Source organism: Sciurus vulgaris (assembly GCF_902686455.1).
Source record: "Sciurus vulgaris genome assembly, chromosome: 14".
In the NCBI taxonomy this organism is placed as follows: Eukaryota; Metazoa; Chordata; class Mammalia; order Rodentia; family Sciuridae; genus Sciurus; species Sciurus vulgaris.
Window position 1 is genome coordinate 7,752,300 of NC_136475.1, and position 23,761 is coordinate 7,776,060.

The 23,761-nt window shown below is 44.3% G+C and overlaps 1 protein-coding gene across 1 annotated transcript in view; it reads right to left on the minus strand.

The window, feature by feature from the left end:
• Positions 1 to 23,761, minus strand: part of ACOXL (acyl-CoA oxidase like) — a 331,162-nt gene that overhangs the window by 2,760 nt on the left and 304,641 nt on the right. Inside the window, exon 17 of the mRNA XM_079109525.1 lies at positions 18,991 to 19,092. Coding sequence (XP_078965651.1) covers positions 18,991 to 19,092 — 102 coding nt within the window. The remainder of the gene's footprint in view (positions 1 to 18,990; positions 19,093 to 23,761) is intronic.

The following is a 23,761-nucleotide window of genomic DNA, read 5'->3' on the forward strand; positions in this document are numbered from 1 at the left end:
GAATCTTGTGGAATTCTAAAGACTTTTTATTGTATTTTATTTGATTTATTTATTTTTGGTACTGGGGATTGAACTCAGGGGCACTCGATCACTGAGACAAATCCCCAGGTCTTTTTTGTATTTTATTTAGAGACAGGGTCTCACTGAGTTGCTTAGCATTTTGCTTTTGCTGAGGCTGGCTTTGAATTTGCAGTCCTCCTGCCTCAGCCTCCCTAGTTGCTGGGATTACAGGTGTGCGCCACTGCACCGAGCTCTAAAGACTTAAAAAAATATATGGAAATATTTTGCAAAATATACTTGAGTAGCAAATATAGCATTAATTGTGGCATTTACAATTTTTTATCACCATGGAGTACTTTTCTTTAGGCCTAAGCAATCTATGATTAAATATAGTTTACTACCAAATATATCATTTTATATTATAAACACAAAAAATGCACATATGGTAGGCGTCTCCCTGACCTACCAGTGTGTGACCCTTTTATAGAGGACAAAGCATCCCAAATTTTGTTAAGAAAATTTCACTGGATTTGGGGGGAAAATACACACACACACACACACACACACACACACACACACACACACACAAATAGAGAGGTGCTCTTTAAAAAAACAAACAAGCAAACAAAAACTCATGAACGGGTGATAAGGTTTTGCAGAAAATTTTTTAAAAGGCAGATTCCAAATATGAGTAGTCTTGCCCCACAGACGATAAACACATGAGATCCACCGAGGGGCAAAGAAAAGGGTGCCCCTGCTCAGAAACCAGGGGTGACCCTGCAGATGACATTCCAGGGAAGGACAGTGAACTGGTTGGAGAGACTCCACGTTGACTGTCACGGTGGCCAGCGAGGGGCATTTGAGGAAAAGTGCTCTAAAGAAGTGGAAGTTCTCAGGAGCTGGACGTGGTGGTGGGCGCGCCGGTGAGCGGTCCGCACGTCAGTCCGGCCTCCCACTTCCGCCCCGCCCCAGTGTTTTTTCTTTTCCTCCTTTGACTCTCCAGCATTTTCCTTGATCTGGTTGGGAGCCAAGGATGGCTAGGATGTCCAGGGAGCTCACGGCCTCTCCAGCCCTCTCGCTGCCACCGCTGGGTCCTCATCCCAGCAGAGGCACGCCACCTAGGGTGCACATGAGCAGCGGCCCCAGCCACGCCTTGGTCACTACGCAGAACATTCTCCTGCCTGCTTCCGGCATAGATGCCTTCACGCGCTTCTCTGGGTGATGTTTCTCACCCGAACTTGAAATGCCTCAAGAGACTAATGCCCAATCAGGACCAGCCCCTTGCTTGCTTGGGCAATGAGCTAGACTTTTTTTCCATCCCTTGAATCTGAGAGGACTGTGACTTGCTTTGCCAATAGAATATGGAGAGGATTCCAGAGCTTAGGCCTTAAGAAGCTTTGATCCCTGGTCTTGCTTCCCCGGAACCCAGAGGCCACTTGCTCTGCCGAAGCCCAGTCTAGGCTGCCAGAGGATAAAAAGCCAAGTGGACAAGGGCCAGAGCGCCTTGGCCAACAGCCAGCACCCACTGCCCGGTGAGTCAGAGGCCATCTCGCACATCCCAGACTGCTGAACCCAGTTGACTGTAGCCCCAGGAGGGATTTGAGGTAAGGCTAGCCACAAGGAACTGCCCAGGTTGCCAACCCACAGAACTGGTACCAATCACTATCACTGGGTAGCGCACAGAAATGGAAACTTTCAACCTTACTAATTGAAACAACAGAAAAACCTTCTATAAAGTTATCATTTTCAAAAGGAATCTCCATCAGCCAACTTTTGCTTTCTAAGAGGTTAATAGAGATTGGTGGGCTGTGCCCACAATTTCCCATCCATTCTTTTTGAGCTGACTTGATTTCAGATTAGCTAGCTCTCCAGCTGTGCTGTCAGCCCTGGTCCCAGTCAGCATGTCATAGACTGTTGCTCCAGCCTTTGCCAAGGATCAGTCTCTGCTGTCCAGGGTCTGTGCTGCTCACAGCATCCCAGATGGCCAGGCACTGAAGGAATAAGGTACAGAAGGGAGCCACCCCAGCCTGTCTTTCTAACAATGCCATGAAGCGCATATGACGCTTCCCATCCCAGGTTTTCTGCTCTGTTCCATGTCGACTCAGGCTGGAATTCAATGCGCACCTACTATGGGCCAGATTCCAGAGGAAGTCTTTACGTTCACGGACTCACTCAGTGCTCCTCACAACCCTCTTGGGGACTACTCCATTTTACAAGCGAGGAAACTAAGAAATAAAAAAATTTAGCATGTTGGTGCAAGTCACAAACCTAGCAACTGGTGCAAGCTGGGTTTGAATGCAGGGTTTTCTTCCTCGATAGCCCTGTCCACCCTTTCTGTTCCCAGCTTCCTCCAGTCATTTACGGTGTCCAGTGTTGGAGGTGGTGGGTGTTGCACTGAGGAAATACCTCCAGCATCGCAGCAAGTGTGTGACACTTGATATTCTGCTTATGTCAGAATAGACGTTCTTTGCCCAGTGAGAGATCATGGGTCCACCCAGGCCCACTGCCTCAGATGTCCCCCAAAGACCATGACAGTAATGTCTCCCAGTGATGATCTTCCACCAAAGGAAGGTGCTGGCTTCAGAACCAGCTGCCATGATGCCAAAAGTATGTCCAGAACACACTGGATTCTCTTCCGGTAGAGGGAGAGACACTTTCTCTACAGATTGTTCTTCTGGAAGCTGAGAGAACTCTTCTGTACTGGTCAGTGGTACCTGCCTGGCCCTCAAGCTCACCACTTTAAGCCAAAACACAATCACAGTTCAAATCCCTTCCAAAGAGCAATGTATGGACTGCCAAGTCATGGCCAGTGAACACTGCCACAATCAGGTAACTAGCCTGCAGCCTGCAGAGACTTCCAGCAAAGACTTCCAAACTCAAGGAATGCAGAGCAGCTTTGGTCTGACTTATCCCCACCCGTTCACCTCTCCTGAAGAATTGCCTGCCATTGATAAAGACAAATGTTGGTGGTAGGTCATGGTGGCTAATTCGCCTCCTTAGCCCCTGTGGTCTGACTAGTGATCAGCATAAAGAACAATGTACCCGAAACACTTTCTGCGGAGACATCTCATACCAGACTCTGTGCTTCTGTTTCTCTACCCCAGAGTGGGACGCTCTGCTCCCCAAGTCAGGGTCAGGCCTTAGCTTGCTGGGCCTCCAGGTCCCAGGAACAGGTAAATTGTCCTGGCTTCCTCGGGAGCTAAGTTTCCATAGCATAACACAAAACTCTGGTTCAAACAATAATCAGGACTGCATATTGATATTTCCTCGGCATCCACTTAAATCACATCTTATATTGATTAGTTCTTTAGCTAATAAAAACATTTAGCATCATCCAACACAACAGAAAGAAAAAACTGCTTCTTATCCAGAAAACACCACACCTTCATTTAGTCTAACTAGAGAGTTTTATTTGAAGAGAGAGAGATTTACCTTCCAAAATGTCCCTCCTAAATGCAATTTAACTTAATTAATTAATTAATTTGATACCCGGGTATCGAACCCAGTGGTGCTAAACCACAGAGCCACATCCCCAGCCCTTTTAATATTGTATTTAGAGACAGGGTCTCACTAAGTTGCTCAGGGCCTTGCTGAGGCTGGCCTCCAACTTGGGATCCTCCTGCCTTAACTCTGCTGGTCGCTGGGACTATAGGCACCACACCCAGCTTGCTTTGTTTGGCTCAGGACTACACAATTCAACTGGTTACTAAGTATTGCTGAAATGCCCATTTTTTTGAAGGCAAGCAGCTCTGACCTTGACATTGCCACTCCTCATGATCTCTTTGTCTAAGATGGAAGGGTTAAGTAACTCTGGCACAGGGGGTGAGTATTTATAAACATTGTTGCTGTTTTCTTCCCTGCTTTCTTTGGCTGTGCTGGAGATTGACCCAGGGCCTGGAGCACCTTAGGCCGGTGCTGTCCCGTGAGCTGCGTCCTCAGCCCTATTGTTATTATTCTCCTGTGTTCTCTAGTTAGTATAAATACCATTTCTTTACGCCGCATTTCCTTTACAGAGTCTGCTTGATCACCGTTACCCAAGACAGGAGTGCTGACACAGGCACCGGCTTTAACCACTTAATAAGAACTTCTGACATTTATTCATACTGCCACCGATTCATCAGAGAAGTTTAGAAAGAAGCAACTGCACGTTGCCTTCCCTTTAGAATACAGGAAACCATATGAAAGTTTTGGCAATGGAATTAAAGTAACCACAACACGGCTCTTGGTAGCACTTTCTACTGGCAAAGGCAGTGACATGAAACGAGAAAGAATATTCAATTAGGTGGTTATCAGAGAGCTGCCATGTTAGTTTCAGACGTTTTCCTACAAAAGAAGATGACATTTTAATCGACCGATAGTTTAGCCTGATAAGGACGCACACCCAAGAAGAGTGATTTTCAGTCAAACATTTCCAGAGGCAGAAGCCCTGCAAATTGGCCATGTGCAGGGCACACCCCTGGAATCTTGGGAGGCTGAGGCAGGAGGATCGCAAGTTCAAAGCCAGCCTTAGCGACTTAGTGAGACCCTGTCTCTAAATAAAACATTAAGAAAAGGGCTGGGGATTTGGGGATATGATTCAGTGGTTAAGCACACAAAAAGAAAGCCCTGCAAATACCAGAACTCAACACGTCCTTGGGTACATCAGGATAAATTCCATAGGACTCCCCACAATCCCCTGCAGATATCAAAATCTGCTGCTGCTCAAACCACTTATGCAGGAGGATGTAGTATCTGTACCCTGGTGCACCCCCTCCCATGCTTCAAATCATCTCTGATTACTGGTAATGCTCGCAAAGTACACACGTAGATAGTTGTTATGGTACATCATTTAGGGGATCATGATAGGAAAAACTAATTCTGGATATGCTTAACACAGACACAACTTTTTAAAGAATATTTTCAATGTGTAGTTGGTTGAATCTGTGGATGCAGAACTGTGTCCCCCAAAAGCTCCTGTGTGAGGTTTTGAGGTGAAATGGCTGGAGGAGAGCCTTAACCTAATCAGAGCGTTAATCCCCTGGCGAGATCAACTGGGTGACCGCTGGCAGGTGGGACGTGGCTGGAGGAGTGGGTCACTGGGGCCAGGCCTTTGGGGTTTCCATTTTGTCCCTGGTGATCTCTGCTTCCTGTGACTGCCATCTCCTCAGCCACTTTCCTCCTCCACACCTTCTACCACGACTTTCTGCCTCACCTTAGGCCCCCAGCAATGGATCTATGGACTGAGACCTCTGAAACCCGGAGCCCCAAATAAACTTTTTATCCTCTCAAATTGTTGTCAGGTCTTTTGGTCACAATGGCAAGAAAAGCAGACTAAAGCAAGAACTCACAAATATGAAGGGCTGAAGGGCCGACTATGCAGAAAGAATCCTAAGTTATTACGAACAAATTCTGGGTCCTTGCATTTTTAACTTCTTGCACCGAATGATTTCAAAAGCAGGTTGGGAGGGCTCCTGCTTCTAGTCAGGATTCAGAAGGGGTCAAGAGAACCTTGCTCCCATGGTAACGAGCCAAAGATCTGGACAAAATAAGAGTCAGCCACTCTAGGGGGCTACTGCAAAGGACAAGACCTAAGCAAGGACTACTGAGGAATCCAGGGAGAAACGAGGTCTTTCTGGGTAAGCAGTGAGCCGCGGAAGCTTCCGGGCACGAAGGCAGGTACCCCGTTTTGAGTGCAGGTAGACAGAAGTGTGTGCCTTCCAAAGACAGGAGAGACTTTGAAGAGATGCGAAGAATGGCCAGATGAAGAGGAATTGGGAAGAACTGAAGCATGAGACCTCAACATTGTTAAGGCCTAATCCAGAATTTTTGCTGTGTAAGCAGCATCTTATGGGGGCCGGAAAGCAGAGGGCACTTGCCTCGTCCTGCGCGGCCTTGGTACCTGGACTTGAGGACTACACGAGCTGGATTTAAAGGTGGATCCAAGACACCTGAGGCTGCAGTCCTCGGCTGCAGCCAGGGGCACGAGGGCAGCAGGGGCCTGGGCAGAGCGTGGACTGAGCACAGTGGACTCAGTCTGATTAAAGCAGCCCCTGCTTACCTAGACTCTGGAAGGACTCTTGATGGTCACCCTTCACCCTAACCAGTCACACTACAGTAAAGGTAATAAAGGAAAAAATTAAGCTACAGGCAACGTCTGGAGTATTAAAAAAGAAAACAAAGAAGTAGAAAAATGCGACACCCCAAAAGAGAAAGCTCTATCAGCAAAAGCAGACTACGGGGTTGAAATGATTGAAGTTAGCCAATGAGGAGGTTTTTTTGGTACTGGGGATTGAACTCAAGGGCACTGGGTGGCCACTGGGCCACATCCCCAGCCCTATTTTGTATTTTATTTGGAGACAGGTCTCACTGAGTTGCTTAGCGCCTCGCTGTTGCTGAGGCTGGCTTTGAACTCGAGATCCTCCTGCCTCAGCCTCTCGAACCACTGGGATTACAAGCGTGTGCCCCTGCACCCAGCTGATGAGGATTTTTAAACAACAATTATAAATGTGTTCAAGAATTTATGAGGAAAAGTGAGAATCATATATTGAAATGGAATATTTTATAAGAGAAATGTAACCAGGAAAAAATGGAAGGAAAATTCTAGAACTGAAACCTGAAATATTTGAGATGAAAATTCTCTGTGGGTTTAACAGCAGAACGAACATCGAAGAGCAAAGATCAGTAATCTTGAAATCCACCTGCCAGCAGAAATGATTTCAAGTGGGACTTGAAATGAACAGAAGCTCAGTACCCTGCGCCCCACACGGAACCCGCACGTACTCTCGTAGTCCTAGAAGTCAGAAAGAGATCTACAATAACTAGATAGGTAATGGCTGAATTGCCTCTCATTTTTAAAAATGTTATTTTACTTTTATACCCTTATTTAATTAATTAACTTATTTTTATGTGGTGCTGAGGATCGAATCCAGTGGCTCACACATGCTAGGCAACCCCTCTAATTTTGATATGATAAAATATATTCCACATATTTAGGAAGTTCGGCAAGTACCAAGCAGATAACTATTTTTTAAATCCCCACTTATGCAAAGAATAGTAAAATTTCTTAAGACCAAAAGTATGCAAATTATAATATTAGTGAGAGAAAAATCAATCTAATGAATGGAAAAAAGGATAAGAATAACAGCTGAATTCTCATCAGACACAAAGCAAGACAGCTGATAATTAGATTAGATTCAGTGCAAACACAATCAAAAATCACAGATACCTCCTTTTCCCCATGAAATGCACAAGCTAGTTCCAAAATAGATACTGTATTACAAAGAATGCAGGATAGTCAAAATCATTCTGAAAAGGAACGAAGTATCTCGAGGACTTGTATTATCTGGTGTAAGATTGACTACAACAATCAAGGCAAAATTGGCAAAATAAGAGACAAATAAATTGATGGAATTAAATAGAAAGTCCCAAAACAGAGAATGACTAATCGATTCTCTGTGAAGAGGTCAGAACATTTCAACAGAGGGAGGAAAGTCTTTTAACAAATGGTGTTTAAACACTTGCATAATAAGAAAAAGTAACCTGGACCCCTACCTCATACTATACTCAGAAATAAATTTGAGATTGAATGTAGACATAAATATAGAATTTAAAAATGCAAAAAAGCTTCTAGAAGAGAGCAAAGTAGATTATCTTTACCACCTCAAGTCAGGTAGAGGTTTCTTCAAAAAGGCACAAGGGCCCAAACAAAAAGATGGTAAATTGACAACTTTTAGTGCATCGTACTTAAAAACTTCTGCTTGTCCAAAGACCTTGTTGGGAAAATTAATAGGCAGGCTACAGGCTGGGGTAAATAAGAGTAGCACATCCAGAAAGTATAGCACACTCTTACAACTTAACATTCACACACACACACACACACACACACACACACACGCAGGCACACACACGGGGTGGGGGTCTTCAATTGGCAGAATATTTAACCAGACCCTTTACAAAGGAAGACATATGAGTGACCAGTAAGTACTTGAAAGGACGCCCAACAGCGTCAGATATCAGAGAAATGAAAATCAGGACTCAGTGAGCTTCGCCCACAGGCCCTTGGGCATGACCGTGCTGAGAAGGCTGCCCGGCCACGGTGGACCGTGGAACGTCGCCGCACTCTCACGGTGGTCCTGGAGCGGGACAACCACTTTGCAGAAGTGCTTCTGGCAGTTTCTTAGTTAAGCAAATGCCTGCCATACGATCCACCGATCATAAGTGTTACCAAAAGAAAGGTCCAAAACATGCAGAAATTTGCCTGGAAATCCTATTCACAGCAGCATCAGTCCATGAACACCCACATGGTCATCGGCAGGGGAAGAGCAGTTTTCTCAGCACAAACCACTCATGCAAGGAGAAAAGTGAGTCAGGTCTGTGGTTTTCTTTTTCTTTCAAGTAAATGCTGATAAGACACTGTATTTTAACACCTATGGAGTGATGCACTTGAAGTCAACGAGGTCAGTTCCTGGGGACACTGACATAGTAATGTTCTGGAGAGATGAGCATTTGCAAGGGGAAAGGGTAGGGAGAAGCCAGAAAGGTCTATACCACGGAAAACTACTCAGCAGTACAAAGAAACACACCATTTTTGCCTGCGACCATTTAGATGAAGCCCCCAAAAATAATACTGAATGGAAAAGTCAATTTCAAATTTTGTGTATTATGTGATTTCATTTATGCCACATTAATATTATTGTTGTTGTTGTTGTTGTTGCAACACTGGGAATTGAACCCAGGGGTGCTCTACTTCTGAGCTACAACTCCAGGCCTTTTTATTTATTTTTTTATTTTGAGGCTGGCCTCAAACTTGCAATCCTCCTGCCTCAGCCTCCCTAGTCACTGGGGTTATAGGTGTGCACCAGTGCACCCAGGTATACAAGATTTTTGAAATGACAGAATGATAGAAATGGAGAAGAGGTTAGGGCATGTGACCTGGAATTAAAGAGGGAGAAAAAGGGAAGTGGGTGTGGCTCTAAAAGAGCCACAAGAGGGATTCTTAGTGCTGAAGATGCTGTGTACCCTGACTGTGTCAATGTTACTGTATCAAAGTCCTGGGTGTGATATTGTTCTACAGTTTTTTTTTTTTTGTGTGTGTGTGTGTGTGTCTGTGTATGGTAGAAACTTAAACATATTTTATAGAAAAAAGGAAAACTAAAAAATTATCAAAATCAGGTAGTGGAATAGAGCATAGGGAAGAAAAATAGTATGGGTTAAAAGTAATGTTTAGATAGGAGGCGAACTTAAAGAATTCTTAAAGAAATGTAAGAGAAGTGTACATGTGTAAACAACTTTTTGTTGTTTTTTGGTGGTGGTACTGGGGGTTGGACCCAGGGATGCTCCACCAATTAGTTATACCCCAGCCCTTTTTATTTTTTATTTTAAGACAGGGTCTTGCTAAGTTGTTGAAGGTCTCACTGAGTCACCAGGCTGGCCTCAAATTGAGCTCCTCCTGCCTCAGCCTCCTGAATCACTGCAATCCTAGGTGTTTGCCACCACATTTGGCTTAAATGTAACTTTTAGAATAAGATATAAATCTTCCTGAATTCCAGAAGAATTGTAATCAAAAGGAGATTAGAAAAAGGTTACATAGTAAAAGTTTTTTGCAATGTATAAATAGTAAACACAACCTAGAATAGTAACAGAGTTGATATCAAACATATCATGTCACTAAATGTGAGAACTAAATTCACCTGTAGGAGGGAAAAATACCAGATTGAATCATAAAGCAGCAACTCAAAGCTGTACACAGAGGCACATCTTGTGAAAAGTAAGTCAGAATAAAGAAAAAGGATGAGAGAAGACAGACAGAGGCAGATGGAAGTACACAGGAAAAGTTATAGCTGTAAAACCTAGAGAATCAGCTGGAAAACTTAGAAGGATGCCTGAAGGCAACAAGGTATAAGAATGATACACTGAAATCAATAGTTTTCATGTATGCGTAGTCAACTAGAAGGAATTGGGGAGGAAAAGAGGCAATCTACAATAAGAGATGTAAAACACCAAGAAATAACTGCAGGTTTTTTATTTCCTTGACCTAAAAATGTCCAAGCACAGTGTGTGTGTGTGGGGGGGGGTGGGGGGGTGGGAGACTAGCTAGGAAACTTGGAAAAGACCGGAGAGATGGAACTAACCCTTATCTTGTTCTGTAGTTTTGCCTGACATTACCAAGGAGGCAAAGAGACCTGAAAACCTCTCTGTATTATTCTTAAACTGCAACTGAATTCGTGATTTTCTCAAAATAAAAGCCACAAAGTAATCACAGAATAAATTTCAAGTTAGCTTTAACAAGAAGATTTTGCTACCCCCACCAGAGGACCGTTTTCCTTTTCCTTTTTATGCTTTTTAGCGGAAGCAGAATGTACGTGCAGGGACGTAAGCACGGTGGCTTGCTAAATTATCCAAAATGAACACACTCATCCATCATGCAGATTAAGAAATGGAACACCTGCTTCCCAAAAGACCCCGCAGAAAGCCACACGCTTACGCTGGACACGTTTACCCACACTGTCTCAGCAGTGGCCAGTTAGGCCACCAGAACCCAAGCCTGGTGGTTCAAGCTGGAATCTCCGATGTGAGTAACCAGCATAAAGGCAAAGTCCTTCCGTTTTGCACAGATGTATGGATTCAGACAAGTAAATCCTGTCTTTTCTGTGCCTTAAAATGGGGTCACCTTTCCACGCTGTCTTGGTGGAGTCACTAAGGGCCAAGTACTCAGCACCAAGTACTGGGAGACCCCCAGAAGAAGGAAGCAGAGAAGCAGGCCACAGAGTGTCTCATCTCCAAAATCAAGAGGAAAAGATGACCTGCCATCCAAGAGTGAAAAGCAACTCCCAACACACTGTACTTTATACAGAACACTCATTCCAAGCCAGCATGTTCACGTATGTCACAATGCCTCCGCTGGGGGTCATTTGTTTCTGTTTCAAGGTCAGTAATTGATTTACATTTCCTGGGGCCCTGGCGAAATCCACCTTGTCCTTCACGCGGTTGGTGGGCCTCAGCTGAATTCCACGTCCTGCAGGGTTTTGTCCAGTAACACAGCGCCTCTTAGGTATGAGTTCCGACTGTGAAGACACTGACTCAGGGGGACACCAGCTGTCCAGCACCGGAAGCATCTCCGGGGTGTGCGATCGCCAGACCCCCACTGGCCCTCTCCCGTGGCCGGTGACCAGTCACCCTTAGTGAAGGAAATGGAAGGACCGCTGCTCCTTTCAGAGACACAAAGCTCTACTGTGGGGCAGGAGCGCTCCCCAGGTGGCTGCCAGGCGGAAGCCCCGATTGCGGGGGTGGGGTGACCTCTCGGCCCCTTTTACTGGCCAAACTGAAGAAACCAAATCCCGCTTTTATTTTCTTAACCCCAGTGGAATGGCCTGCGTTTATCGGTGCAGCCAAGCGCTTTATGGTACTGAGGGGCGCCAGGGTCGGGAGTCAGGGGAGGGGAGAGCAGGGGGACTCCCTGTGCTCAGCAGCGCTGGTCCCGGGCTCTGTTTGAAGGTCTTTGTTGTTGGGAAGAGAAGGACACGCATTCTGCTGTCCCCTGGAGGTGCATCAGCAATCCTACAGAAGGGACACCAAGTTAAAGCCAGTCCAGGAGATGATTTCAAATCAAGAGGATTTTAAAATTTGGCCAGTTCTATTTCCAGTGTGACCATTCCAATACCACCAAGCAGGAGCTGCCCTTCCCCACCCCGGCGGCCTAAGCCCCCGGGTCTGCACCCCTCACCAATGTCCCCACTCAGCCTGGAGGAGACAGCCAGGGCTGCGACACGGTGGGCCAGCCAAGTCAGATGGGCTCTGCTGGGTGGGGAAGATAGAGATCTTTTCTCTCCTTCTTCACAGAGCAAAGCAAGAGCCTGTGGACAGCAGGGGAGGCTGAGGGACCGGAAACCCCGTCCTTGTCGCCCGTGTGGTGCGTGGTGTTTTCAATGCGCTCTGCCTAAAACCCCAGTTCGCGCTGCTTGGATTCTGACATCCCGACATCTGCAAGCTGCCTCCATCCAGCTGGTTTGAGGAAAGGGAAAGGAAGGCTGGGAAATCAGGGTGTTCCTTAACAAGAGAGGTTCAGCACAGCGTGCAAGACAGCCAGGGGCATCTGCGGGAGCGAAGGGCGCGTGCGCCTGTCTAAGCCCCGGGGTCCAGATGTGGAGCGTAATCTGCAAGCTCAGTCTGAGGGGGGCTGATATCCCAGCCCCGTCTTTCCAGTGTTGAACTTGCCCCTGAAAATTGCCTGTATTGTTTCTTCTACTGTAAACATGTTCCCGCTAAATAATGTCTGCATTTATATTCTTCTTTCTTTCTTTTTCTTTTTCTTTTTTTTTTTTTTTTTTTTTTTTTTTTTGTTTTTTGGTTTTTGTTTTTTTGTTTTAAGATAGGGTCTCGCTGAGTTGCTTAGGGCCTTGCTGAGTTGCTTAGGGCCTTATTAAAGTGCTGGGGCTGGCTTTGAACTTGCCCTCCTCCTGCCTCAACCTCTGAGCCGCTGGAATTACAGGCGATCCACAGGCTGCATTTATATTCTATGGTTGGTTCAAATGATGAGTAATTTTTCTGAGTAAATAAGCATAACCATGTAATGTAAGTGAAGAATAATAAATAATGTAAATAGATGTAATAAATGAGTGAACTCCATCTTATAAACTCAAGGGAGCCCAGCGGCATTCTGGTCTTGGGGTTTTTAAGGGCACACCTTTGCTTACTTCCAGCTACACGTCCTAAGAAAGCAATGTGCCAATGGCCGTGTCTACTCAGAACTTCCCAAGTGACCCATCAATCAACCACTGGCATGACTTTTCCTTCTCAACTATCCAGCCATTCGGTGGATGCAACTGAAACTAGAACTTGTCTCCAAGCGGTCATTTTAGATTTGAGCGGCCGCAGTCAAGGAGCCCAGGTCAGCGGTCCTGGCAGGCTCCCCGTCCTGCTGTAGCCAGGCTCCTCAGCAGCTTGCCACTTCAGTGGGTTGCCAGGGGCTTGTGGGTCTACACCTGTACCCACCTACCCAGCAAGGGTGCAAAACGGGACATGGGCTTGTGCTGGAGAGCCTAGCTTCACCTTGCACAGCAGTGGACACATCAAATTGAAAAGTAAGGGGCAAGGGAGGAAGACCCCGGGGCTGAGGCACTGATGGTCATGACTTGCAGGGACACGAGGCACACCTTCAGATGCACAGGTGAGACTTATTGCACAGTACATTTCCCATGGCCTCAGGGGCAGGAGCCGGGCAGCTCCCAGCGTGCCCTCCCGCCCTTCCCAGCAGGCCCTTCCCACCTGCCGTCCTCACACAGGGTCATTGCTGAGTTCAGGGCAGGAAATCGAACCTGATTCAGCATTTAGCTAAGTATCATTTCCACCACACTCAACAGGGTCCTTCTCTGATCTGAACCCATAGCCAGGCTATGGTTCCTTTAATATGCATAGACAGAAAAGCTCCTTCTGGGTCTGTTTCTTGGTGTGAGTTGACCACATGGCCATGGGTACTTGCTTCTTCTTCATATGTCATTGAGAGCCACATTCCAGTGCTGGTGGGCATGGACAGGGCAGGGCAGCTGTGCCCGGAAGATCAGGGATCCAAACAAGGCCACTCTATCTATAACCCAAGTGGACTTTAAGGGATGATATAAAACAGAGACCCCTGTCAATTTTTCATTTGCACTAAAAGTTACCACTTTAAGAGAGAGAGTTTTTTTTTTTTTTTTCCTCCCAAGCAAAATAAAGTTGGTTGTAATGGAGATGCACCATTGTTAACTGTTGGGTTATTTTCTCCTGGAAATGAGCCTCAGTTGAGTGTCACTCTATAAGGTTGATAATTATCTGAAGCAAAATAAATACGAATGTCTGGGTTAATGATGACAGAAAAAGGATAATTCCGGGAGACTGAACTTTCCAAGAACAAAGAACACAACAGTTTTATTCATACCCCTCAAAAATGCAGAGTGGACAAGGCACAGGTACCTAGCACTGGGGGGTATTATGACGGGCCCAGGGCTCCACCACCGGACCGCCTGTGAAGCCAGGTTCCTGGGATGAGGGCATCAAGGCAAGTAGTCCATCCCACTCCTCGGTTCTGGGACACTGGAGTCCAAACCCACAGTGAAGCCTCAGCTTCGAAGTTCACTAATTAAGCAGCGAGTCAACCTCAGATTCCCAGGACCTAAGTGCAGTGAGCGGTTCCCACAGAAGGGTGCTGCGCCCCTGTGGTGAGCGTGGACCTACCCTTGAACACTGAAGGTCCAGACAGAAGAAAGGCAGGTGTATTGAGGCGCGGGGTGGCGGGTGGCTTGAATAAAACAGATCCAAATCCAACCCTTCCCTCTGGGCCTCAGTTGGACAGCGGGGCACTGTGCTCCTTTCTGAACTTGTGGATGGCTTTTGCCTGCTTTGGGACAGCAGGTGGGCCTTCCAGAAAGCATCTGAGCTCCTCAGAGTGTCCGTGCTCTCTAGGGCTCCAGGTCACCAGAGGACTGAAACTGGACGAGGGTGAAATTAGTTCAGGCGTTTGGCTCAGCTCGACCTGTGGATGGTCATTTCACTTGTCTGTTCCTGGTTTTGTGTTTTGTTTGTTGTTTGTTTGTTTTGTACTGGGGATTGAACCCAGGAGTGCTCAACCCCTGAGCCACATCCCCAGACCTTTTTTTTTTTTTTTTTAAATTTTGAGGCAGGGTCTCATTACGATGCTCGGGGTCTCACTAATTTGCTGAGGCTGGTCTCGAACTTGCAATCAGCCTCTCGAGTTGCTGGGATTCCAGGTGTGTGCCACTGTGCCCTACTTAGTGCATTTCTATTAACTAAACTATAGACTTATTCAGATTTCACCAATTTTTCTGCTAAAACCCTTCTTATGTTCCAGGGTTCCACCAGGGTATCGTGTTGCAATCAGTCTTCATGTCTCCTTGGTCTCTTCTGACCTATGATGGTTTCTCAGTCTTTCAAGCATTGCCGGATTGGCAGGGTACTAGTCAGGTACTGTGTGGACCATCCCTCAGTTTGGCTTTGTCTGCTGCATTTGCTGGTTGCAGGTGTGGAGAAGAGGGAAGTGCCCTTTTCACCATGTGACATCAGAGGGCCCAAGCGGTGAATGCTTCCTACCGCTGGTGGCGCCGACCTTGCTCAGGGTTGAGTTGGGATCTGCAGGGTTTCCATTTTCTTATTCCCATGCTCTCTTCTTTAAAATAAAAGCAAGCCATCAGGTTCACCCTAGACTCAAGGGGGCAGAAAGGCAAGCCTCATTTCCCTGGGGAAGGAGTATCCACGTAGCTCATTTGGAATTCTTCTGTAGGGAAGACTTGTTTACTCATTTTTTTCTGTACATTGTGGACTTGTGTTTAAGTATTTTCTACTTTGAGTTATAACCTACACTACATGGCTAATTTTGTTATCAGAGTGTCCTAGCTTTGCCATCAGGAGTTCTTCCAGTTGACTTCTTCTTGCAACCCTTGAATGTACTCCATTATTACAGGTTTTGGGTTTCTGGGTTTTTTTTTGTTGTTGTTGTTTTTTGTTTTTTTTTTAATACATTCTTATTTTCTGGCAGGAGACAATACTCTATATTCACTTCCTCAGTCTTAGAATTAGTCATTTTCCAAGAACCCTGGTTCCTCATATTGGCCAATCATCTTAGAAACCAAGAACTGGTATGCTAATTGGCCTTTCGTGACTGTGATAAATACCTGAGAAAAGCAACTTAGGGGAGGAAAGACTTATTTTGGCTCATGGCTTCAGAGATTTCAGTCCATGGTTGGCCTGCTCCATTGCTTTGGGTGAGTGTAGGCAGGTGGTGGAAGGGTGCAGAGGAGGAAAGCTGGTCAGAGAGAGAGAGAAAGAGAGAGAGAGAGAGAGAGAGGGGACCAGGGGCAAGAAATAATATTCCAGGGTACGACCCCAATAACCTACTCCCTCCACCACGCCCACGACCTACCATTGCACCAGCTCCCAGTAGTCCATTTAGCTACCAACTGGATCAGCGATCCAATCACTTCCCCAAAGCCCCACCTCTGAACATTACTGCACTGGGGGACCAAGCATCCCAGATTCAAACCATACCAAGTGGGCAAAAAGTGTATTTGTTGTTGCTAACAATGTTGATTATTATCCAAGTAAATTACATGACAATATTTGGAGTCAGAAAGATATGGGTTTTACCCAGCTGTGTTACTTTGGACAAATTACTTTGCCACTCCTGCCCTCAGTTCCTTCATCTCTATGTAAGAATAATGAAAGTCATTCACAAGGTTGTTGTGGGGTCATGTGGAATAACATCAAAGGGATTTTCTGTTTCTGGTGATAGAGGGCATTTTTTTTTTTTTTTTTTGCCAACTTTCCTCTTGAAAATAACCAAAATATTTAGAAAAAATATGGGAAATATCTTCAAAGCATTAATTTTCTGACAAAACAATAAAGTCAAAATTTGAAACCAGTAAAATTCCACATCATGTATAACCACAAGAATAGGATACTAATTAAAATAAGTTAGACTCCACATACGTATACTAGGTCAATATGCACTCTACTGACATGTATACCTAAAAAGAACAAATAAAAATAATTCATTTAAGAGAAAATGGGTGCCTAGGGAAATGAGAAAACTGAATTTTCCCTGAAGGCATTTGCCATTTCTAGTGAATCTGAACATTCACTTGGACAGCCTGATGGTGGACAAGAAAGGGATAGGAGATGACAGTAAAAATTCAGAGCCAGCCCAAAGCAAGAAATTAAAGAGGAGTCCCTTACCATTATAAGCTGGGATGCCAAAGAACTATAACCACTGGGAGGATAAAGAACTTTTACTCTTATTGTAAGTATGTGAGTCTTTGAAGAAGCTTCAAGTCCTGAATTTGGGTTAAGGTGGATCTCAAACTGAGAGTACCTTCAGAATCCTTGCAGGGGAAAGTAATTTTAATTTGGCCTTCACAGAAATCTTACAAATCACTTTTCAGAAAAAATGACCAGCATACAATAAAAAATAACCAGACATGTAGCAGAAGCAACAGAAAAATAAAATAAAATAAACCTATAAAAACTTAAGATATTGGAATTATTAGCTATAGATTATAAAACAACTATATTTCAGTATATAAAGAAAAAAGGCAATATGGAATATCTTTTGAGAATAGAAAACTAAAATGTAGCATGGATGATATAAAAAAGGAAACAAAACAGGAATTTAAAAAATAAAATTTCCAGAAACTAGAATTAAAATTTGGGGGAATAGACCAATCAGCATGTTAGAGGCAACTGAGGAAAGACTCAGTGAATGTGAAGAAATACCATGGAAAAACACGTAGACCACATTCAGTAACACTAGTCATCCTCTCTCTTTCATCCTCTTATTGAGCATCTTCACATTGCCAAGGTTCCCAGACATTTTAGTGAAGAAGAGCTGCTCATGCTTTCTGGGAGGTCTTGAGAGCCCTTCAAAGGGGTGAGGTGGAAGTCAGAAAGAAACAATTTGAGCCATCTCACTTCTACTCTCTTTCCTTTGGGGACAATAGAAAAGCCCCGATAAGAGCAGAGTGCACAAAGTTGGCTGCTCTGAAATCTGCTAACAAGCGCTTGAAAACATCCTATGGGCCTGAGCAACCCAGCCCCAGCCCCACAGATAAAGCCTGTTCTGAAGAAGCTGGCTCCTATCCCCTACATTCTGAGTTGCTTTGAGGAGCCAGTAAATAACGAGTGTGGAAACCATGTTGCACCTCGCACTCTCTCCTCTGGGAATCCAGCCATCATGAAAACACTGGCCCACCCTGAGGCATGGTTCAGGGAGGAAGCTCAAGCAAGGCCACAGAGAAGGGGACAATCACTCAGCAGCCCAGGTCTCTTTCTGCTGCCCCAGCTGGGGTGCAGTGCTAAGAGCAAGGAAGCCATCTTGAACAGTTGGCTGTGACAGATACCATGCAGAGCAGAAGAACCGTCCAGCTGAGCCCTGTCCAGACTGCAGAATGTGAGCAGGAATGTATGGTGGCTGTTTTAAGCCAGAAGAGTTGGGGCCATTTGTAACTCAGTAACACATGACTGAAACATCATTACATGTACTTTTGTCCATAATCTAAGTTTTCCTGATAAGGAAAGGATTTTTTTTTTTTTTTTTGAGGTTCTTCAGGTCCGCTGTAGTTTGCTTCCTGCAGACACATCCAGATTTTTCTACCACTGGAGACTTTAGTCAAGCTGGACTCCTCACTGTGTCTTTCCATGTGTGTCTCGAGCACGCCCATTTCTATGATCTCACTCACCTCATCAGCTTTGTCTGAAGGTTCAGCTGCATTTCCTGTCCCTAAATGAGTCACCTTCCCCACTTAGCCTTCAAGACCCAGCACAGGATGACAACCACTCCTGGGACATCTGTGCTCTGCACTATGGACCAATCCTCGTGGCCAAGTTCACTGGAACGCCTCCGCTGCCCTGCGGGAGTGTTTGTGTCTTTGAAGTTGGATTTGTGCCTGCTAGCGCAGTGAGCAGCCTTGAGTGCGGAGCCGTCTTCCAGCCGCATCAGCAGAGGGCCAGCAGGGTCGGCTCCTGGAGGCACCGAGACAAGCTTCACTGCTGGTTACGCTCCTGGTTCTCTTTTTCTTTAGAGTAGTACTTTGATAGTGAGTCTCTGGCTGCACCTTCATCTTTCAAGCACTCCCTAGCTGTCATAGCGAATTCTGTGGTACCACTGACATGGAATGCCACTGATCTTTCTTTTGAAGATGAAGCATCAGTTAATAGGCTTGGGTAAGAAGTAGAAAAGTAAAAATAATCAATGCTCACTTATGTATTTTTTACACCAAGAAAGGGAAAACACAGTTCCTTTCTCTGCTTTTCATGTCAGAAAGTTCATGTGCGGTGAGTCATTCCCTTGCCGCTTAAATTCTGAAGCAAAAGTGATCATGGCAGGCAGTGAAAATGTGCACGTGACATCCCAGAGGTATAAAAATCCATGGGTGGAAACAGATAAAAGATTGGCAGGCCTGTTTTCTAAGAAAGCAAAGAACAAAGGCGGATGCACAAAGGGTTTCTGCTGCACCACGGGAATCTTACCTGACTCCTGATCCTCCTGCTGGCCCTGGGAGTCACGTATCTATGTTCCAAATACCAGGCCCGCTCCCGGAACACCAGCTTGGTTCCGTATAACAGACAAAACTGAGGGTGGGAAAGGGGCAAGAAATGGACAAAAAGTAACACATTAGAAAATGCAGACTCTAAGGAGGCAGAAGAGAAATACATCATATCGCAGTTTGTGAAACCAGGAAACACTTGTAAGATGGTCACATTTTGGATGTGCAGAGTTTTTAAAACCAGTCTATGAAAGATTAAAAGCAGATCTAAAAGTAGAATGAGTAGTATAATGAGCACCCTGTACCAGCTCCCTCAGATTAGGGCGTCTTAGCTCAGGACCAACCTTACTTTCTCAGTAACTTCATTCTGTTCTCCCCATCCCAGTCTATTTAGAGGTCCATACAAAACGTTTTTTAAAACATGCATGTAGTTCTGTTTTCTTCCCTTCTCATTTGATGGAAGACTACCCTAAATGTACCATCTGAATAGTGACATCTTGATATTTTCCATAGAGCATGGTTTGACTAAACTCTCATAAATAAGAGTACTCCTTATTCACATTTTGTTTCAATACGTTTTCCCTATTACGTTTTTGAGACCCACAGAGCTCCTGCATGACATCATGGGTACCCACAAAGCAACCATGAGTTTTACTGTAGAAAGCAGTAACTTTTTATTTAACTGTATATTCATCTAATTTTTAATATTCAATAACCCCAAATCACACTAAAGCATGGAGCAAATTATGATGACGAGCTCCATCCCCAGTGTCCATGGTTACCAATCCGTGGACATCTTGTTTCATCCCTACCCTCCACGGTCCCTTTCTGTATTACCGTGGAGCAAACCTCAGGCATATCATTTCATCCATAAACATCTCACTGCGTCCCTCTAAAAGCTGATGACTCACTAGATGTTGAATAATCTCAGTGTCAAATCAAGCAACAGCAAACCCCTCTTATTTGGACAACTCCAGTGGAGAAGATCCTCACATCAGATGACAAGTCTTCTGTGGACCGTCAGACCCAGGAGTTTTGTGCCTCACAGTCCTGTGGACAATACGGTCCCTCTTTCCTTTCTCAAGGTTCTGGGACATCCTTGGGATGGTATCATTATGAAGAGCCTCAACCATTGGGTCTTCCTAAGAAGCATCAGGGGGGCTTAGCAGCCCATTTATAAAATGAACTTGCCAAGGTCTGGGATGTGGTTGCTTGGCTAGTCCAAGCTCCCTGTCTCTTCTATGACAGCAGCAAATGTGTGAGTTCACCCTGCAGACACGGTGAGAGTAACTGAAAAATCCTGCCCTTCATCCTGAAAACATACATTTCTATAAAAACAAAATTGAGTATATTGTGTGGCTAAACTGAATCACAAGTCTCTAGGTGAACTTCATATACACTCCAAAAATATTCACTGGGGGATGCAGAAAGTTCATACTCGTCACTCTTGTGAGGTGTGATAGGAAATCCAGAGCCATGGAAATGTAAGCCTTCTTAGAAATCACCTAGTTCATCTCACCCAATCCAGAATCCTGCATCTGCCAGCATTTGAGGAAAAACACAGAGGATACATTCACATGAGGATCATTTAAGAAGAGTTTAGTGATTTTTTAAATGAAATGAGGATGATTTAAGAAGAGTTTAGTGATTTTTTAAATGAAAGTATGGGCAAAATGTAGGAGAGAGACAGTCCAGAACCCCAGATCTGGTAACTCTGGAGCTGCTGCTAAAACATTTAACAATATTTTCCACATCTCCACTTAGTCTTTCTTCTTTTATGATGATCAGCCTCAGTAGACTGTCACCTTCCTCTTGGCACACAATCTCAGCTCTGGCTCCATTTTGGACCTGGTAGCTTCTTCTAGATGCTTAGTTTTCTTCTTCAAGGTAACCCAAAGAAGCAAATGCAATAATCAGTTTTCTCATTACCGTGATGTCTGCCACACCATTATTGTCCTGAACTTGGACTCTGTACTTTCATATGCAAAGTAAGATGGAATTTGCTATTATTGTTGTCACATATTTTTCAAATAAATGAGTGTAAGAGTATCATGGATATTTGGTGTATATCAAACAGTTGATCATTCAACACTCCCAACTAAGCCTGGTCCCTTGTGAACTGTTCTCAACTAATTTGTATTCATATATATATTATACATATATACATATATATGGATTATGTATTATATAACCCATATATTAAATATATTTATGGTACACATTTTTATATTACATATAAGTATGTATACATTATAAGCGCACACACACACACACACACACACACACACACACACATCCCTAAGAGGAAGTTCTTAAATTTGATCTTGTAAAGTCATCTTGTTGGTATGACCAACTTGAACCCCTAAAAATCTCTCTGAATTTTGATTCAGTCACCTGCTATGTCAAATCATTTACAAATATGTCAAGTCTTGTCCACTATGCTGTGAAATCTCCACTCTTTACACTTAATAGCAGAGTAACTCTAAAGATGCAGTCAATGGCTCCTGATTCTGGGTAACGTGAGCTAGATAACTTCCTCATTTCTTTTACTGAATGCATCCACAGCTCCTAAAAAGTGTGCCTGGACAAGTTACCTGAGGACTCTAAAAAGTAAACAGTGTCAAGCAGATGAGAGAAGAAGACCAGAATCCAAAGTGCTGCCAACTTGGAGGTGAGGTTATTTTTTTCCCCTCTAGTCCTGAAGCTGCTTGTCCTGTAGCAGAACAGGATAACTAAACCCTAGCTTTCTAGTTGGAGAATGAAACAAAAGAGCCCCAAGGAATCAGAAAGTACCAGGGAGCTGGTGATGTTCACAAAGTTGTTTGTGGACTTCTGAGCTCAGCTCCAGGCATGCAAGCGTGAATTTGTTGCTTATTAGCAAATAAAGGACTTTGAACTAGCAGACAGATGACAATCCAGATGCCAGACTGACTATCAAGTGCCACGTGTGTAGGACAGCTCTGAACAGTGCTGCAAGGACTTTAAAGATGAAACTGACATTGGAACCATAGAGAACAGAAGGGGAGTTGAAACTTGCAGCCCACACACACCCACACACACTGCCTACTACAACAGACTGCATGTATACAAAATACAGAATCTCATAACATAGTATTTTGAAATGTCTGGGAAAAATCCAAATTTCTCAACAGATGAAGAAAAAGGAAAATGGAACTTGCATGGGAAAAGGTATCAACAGATGCCAACAGCAAAACAACAGATGTCAGGATTACCTGGTAAAAACTTTAAAGCAACTGTTAGAACAATTCTCCAACAAACAATAATAAACACTCTTGAAACAAACGTAAACCAGTATGTTTCAGTAAAGAAATAGAAGGTATAAGGGAGAACCAAATGGGAATTTTAGAACTGAAAAACAGTCTGATCAAAATGAAAGTACAACAGTGGAACAGAGGAGATAGAAGAAAGGATCAGTGAATTAGAAAACAGAATCATAGAAATGACCTGATGTGAACAACAGAGAGAAAGTAGACTGAAGCGCGTGCACACACACACACACACACACACACACACACACACACACACAGAGCCTCAGGGACTGTGTGTCCATAAGGAAAGGTTTAAGTTCCATGTCACTGGAATCATAGGAAGACAGGAGCAAGAAGGTGGGACATGAAAATTACCCAAAGATAGAGTGGCACAGGTACAGACATCAGAAGTTCAGTGAACTCCAAACAGAGTAAGTACAAAGGAATCGACATCCAGACACATAGTCAAATATTGGGAAGTTAAAAATACAGAAAAAAAATGCTGACTACAGGCAGAGAAAAAATGATACCTTAACTATAGAAGGACAACAAACCACACCACCAGCTTTCTCATCAGAAACTACAGAGGCCCGAAAGACGTGGCACAACGTCTTTAATCTACTGAAAGCAACAACTACCCACCTAGAAGTCTATGTCCAGTAAAAATGTCCTTCAGGAACAAAGATGAAACAAAGAATTTGCCCGTGCATGAAAACTGAGATTTGTAGTTAATGTACCTGCTTTAAAAAAAAAAAAAAAATGATTACAAGTTATTCGGGTCAGAAGGAAAAAAAAAAAGGAAGAAACAATGGAAATAAGAATGATCTATCAGGAATGAAGGAAGAGCAACAAAAATGGTAAATACCCAGACGAATATGGTAGAGGACCGTTTTCTTGAATTCTTTTAAGATATGAATAAAAGCAAGATTTATAATGCTGTCTGATGTGGTTTCCAATGTATGTGGATGTGCTCAGAAGATACCCACGACGTAAGGAGGAAAGAGAAACCTCGTGGTGGTAAGGCTGCCCACCTCCCAGGGGAAGAGACACAGCATCGATTCTCCGGAGACATAAAACTTAGGTATGTGCATTGTGATCCCTAGAACAACCACTACAAAGAAAAAAGTAAATACAGAGGGATATAGATAGACCAAAATGAAATTCTGAAGAAGAGTCAAGCAATCTAAAAAAGGGTGTGTGTCAAACAGTCACCAAAGAGATCAAATTCTAATTTTTGGAATCTGCAAACATTATAAGAAAAGGGGTATTTTTAAGTGTGATCAAGTTAAAATTCTTGAAGTGGAGAGATTACTCTGGATCATTCAGTGGGTCCAGAATGTAATCCCATGTATCCTACGGACGGGAGAGGAGGAGGCAGTGGGGCCACAGAGGCAGAGCTGGAGAGGTCGCCCACCAGCCAAGGATGCCAGCAGCCACCAGACCCTGGGAGAGCCAAGGAAAGGATTCTCCTGCAGGGACTTCAAA